The following is a 2,500-nucleotide window of genomic DNA, read 5'->3' as shown; positions in this document are numbered from 1 at the left end:
CGTGAGAACCAGAAGAATAGGCTGGCTAGTGTGGCCACTGTGAGTGAAAATCATAGAAAAAGATCTCAGGTACATGACGCTGTGGAGGAAGACTTGAGTATAGATCTAAAAGAGTTATTTTCTTATGAATCCGATAATAGTGAGGTTCCAGACGAGCTAAGTTCTCCTGTGGACAGAAAGAATCTAATATATCAGCAAAAGGAGGACACGGAAATAAGTAAGATTGCTGAGTTAGCTCTGACGGAGGCTGAAATTTCGGATGTGTCTACGGGTTATTATATGAAGGATGGTATTTTAATGAGAAAATGGAGACCACCATGTGTGTCGGCTGGGGATGATTGGCTCACGTTGCATCAAATTGTTATCCCCCAATCCTATAGGAAACAAATACTGACTTTAGCTCACGACTCGCCTATGGCAGGTCATCTTGGCATTAATAAGACTTGTAGTAGGATACAGAAATACTTTTACTGGCCGGGCATGAGGAAAGATGTGGTGCATTTTTGTAAGACCTGTCATCAGTGTCAGGTGGTTGGGAAACCAAACCAGAAAATCACTGCCGCCCCGTTGTATCCGATACCCGCAATGTCTGAACCATTTAGCAAGGTTATTGTAGATTGTGTAGGGCCTCTCCCTAAGACCAAGGCTGGTAATGCATATCTCCTGACAATAATGTGCCAGACGACTCGCTATCCGGAAGCGATTCCTCTTAGGAAAATCAGTGCTTCAGCAATTGTTAAGGCTTTAACAAAGTTTTTCACGACTTTTGGGTTACCACAGTTTATTCAAACCGATCAGGGCAGTAATTTCTTATCTGGGGTCTTTCAACAAGCAATGGAAGTGTTGGGTATTGAGCATCATATTTCAAGTGCATATCACCCAGAATCACAAGGCGCAGTTGAGAGGTTTCATCAGACTCTGAAGAATATGATCAGAACCTACTGCCATGACACGGAGAAAGAGTGGGATGAAGGGATTCCGATGCTGTTGTTTGCTGTCAGAGAAAGTGTTCAAGAGTCTTTGGGCTTTAGTCCTTTTGAGCTTGTCTTTGGTCACGAGGTGAGAGGTCCTCTAAGAATTTTGAGGGAAAAGTGGTTGAGTAGTGATGGAGACTCAAATATTCTGAATTATGTGATGGAATTTCGAGCTAGATTAAGCAAAGCTTGTGAACTGGCAAGAGTAAACCTAAGTGAGGCTCAGGGACGCATGAAGTCCTGGTACGATAAGAATACTAACTTTCGATCTTTTTCATCAGGAGATAAAGTGCTGGTCTTCTTACGCGTCCCTGGACCGTCACTGAAAGCGCGTTACTATGGTCCTTATGTTGTGGAGAAAAAGATAAGTAATTTAAACTATGTAATACAAACTCCAGGGAGACGTAAGAACAGACGAGTGTGTCATATCAATCAGATGAAGCCATATCTCGAACGGAATGATTTTTCTGTAAGTAAGGATAAAGGTAAACGTGCAGAAATCATGGTAAATGAGATTATAGACACTGGAGTATTATGTAAGGGGAAGGATGATGACTGTCTAGATGACGTGCCCCAACCTAAAATATCTAACTCTGAAATTTTGAGAGATTTGGCATGCAAGATTAGTCATTTATGCGAGCCTCTGCAAGATGAGTTAAGTTGTTTGCTATATGAATACTCCCATTTATTCTCTGATGTTCCGAGCAAGACTAAACTTATATATCATGATATTGATGTTGGTAGTCAGTCACCTGTCAAACAGCATCCTTATAGGATTAACCCCTTAAAATTGAATCAATTAAGAAAAGAAATAAGCTACATGTTGGAAAATCAGATCATCGAGCCTAGTATGAGTGAGTGGAGTTCTCCTTGTATATTAGTTCCGAAGGCAGATGGATCTATGCGATTTTGTACTGATTTCAGGCGTGTAAACTCATTAACTAAAGATGACAGTTATCCTATTCCCAGGATAGACGATTGTATTGATCAAGTGGGTAATGCTACATTTGTAACAAAAATTGATCTGTTAAAGGGATATTGGCAGATTCCTCTCACGGAACGAGCGAAACGCATTTCAGCTTTTGTGACACCCGATGGCTTGTATCAATACCGCGTCCTCCCGTTCGGTCTTAGAACAGCGCCTGCAACTTTTCAGAGGCTAATCAACAGCGTGGTAGCAGGTATTGACGGCTGTAAGGCATACCTCGATGATGTGATTATATTCACTAATAACTGGAATGATCATATAATCAAGCTACGGGCGTTATTTGACAGGTTAACAGAGGCGAACTTGACGGTTAATCTTGTTAAAAGTGATTTTGCTCAGGCAAAAGTTACTTACTTAGGCTATATTGTAGGTCAGGGTCAAGTCAGACCTTTGAATGGAAAATTTGAAGCAATAGATAACTATTCTATACCCAAAACAAAACGAGATGTGATGAGGTTTCTTGGCATGGCAGGATATTACCGAGGATTCTGTAAGAACTTCTCAGATGTAGTAGCTCCACTAACAGATTTATTAAAGA

At 40.9% G+C, this 2,500-nt stretch overlaps 1 protein-coding gene across 1 annotated transcript in view; it reads left to right on the top strand.

Annotated features, from left to right (window-relative positions):
* LOC147467171 (uncharacterized) overlaps positions 1-2,500 on the top strand; it is a 14,595-nt gene that overhangs the window by 11,468 nt on the left and 627 nt on the right. The window contains exon 4 of the mRNA XM_086532451.1: positions 1-2,500. This exon is cut by the window's left edge and continues 1,610 nt beyond it; it is cut by the window's right edge and continues 174 nt beyond it. Coding sequence (XP_086388577.1) covers positions 1-2,500 — 2,500 coding nt within the window.

This window comes from Penaeus japonicus, unplaced genomic scaffold, assembly GCF_977035675.1.
Source record: "Penaeus japonicus unplaced genomic scaffold, GWHDUDI00000001_assembly GWHDUDI00000037, whole genome shotgun sequence".
Taxonomy (NCBI): domain Eukaryota; kingdom Metazoa; phylum Arthropoda; class Malacostraca; order Decapoda; family Penaeidae; genus Penaeus; species Penaeus japonicus.
The sequence above is the reverse complement of the archived record's forward strand: the minus strand, read 5'-3'. Positions and strand labels throughout refer to the sequence as shown.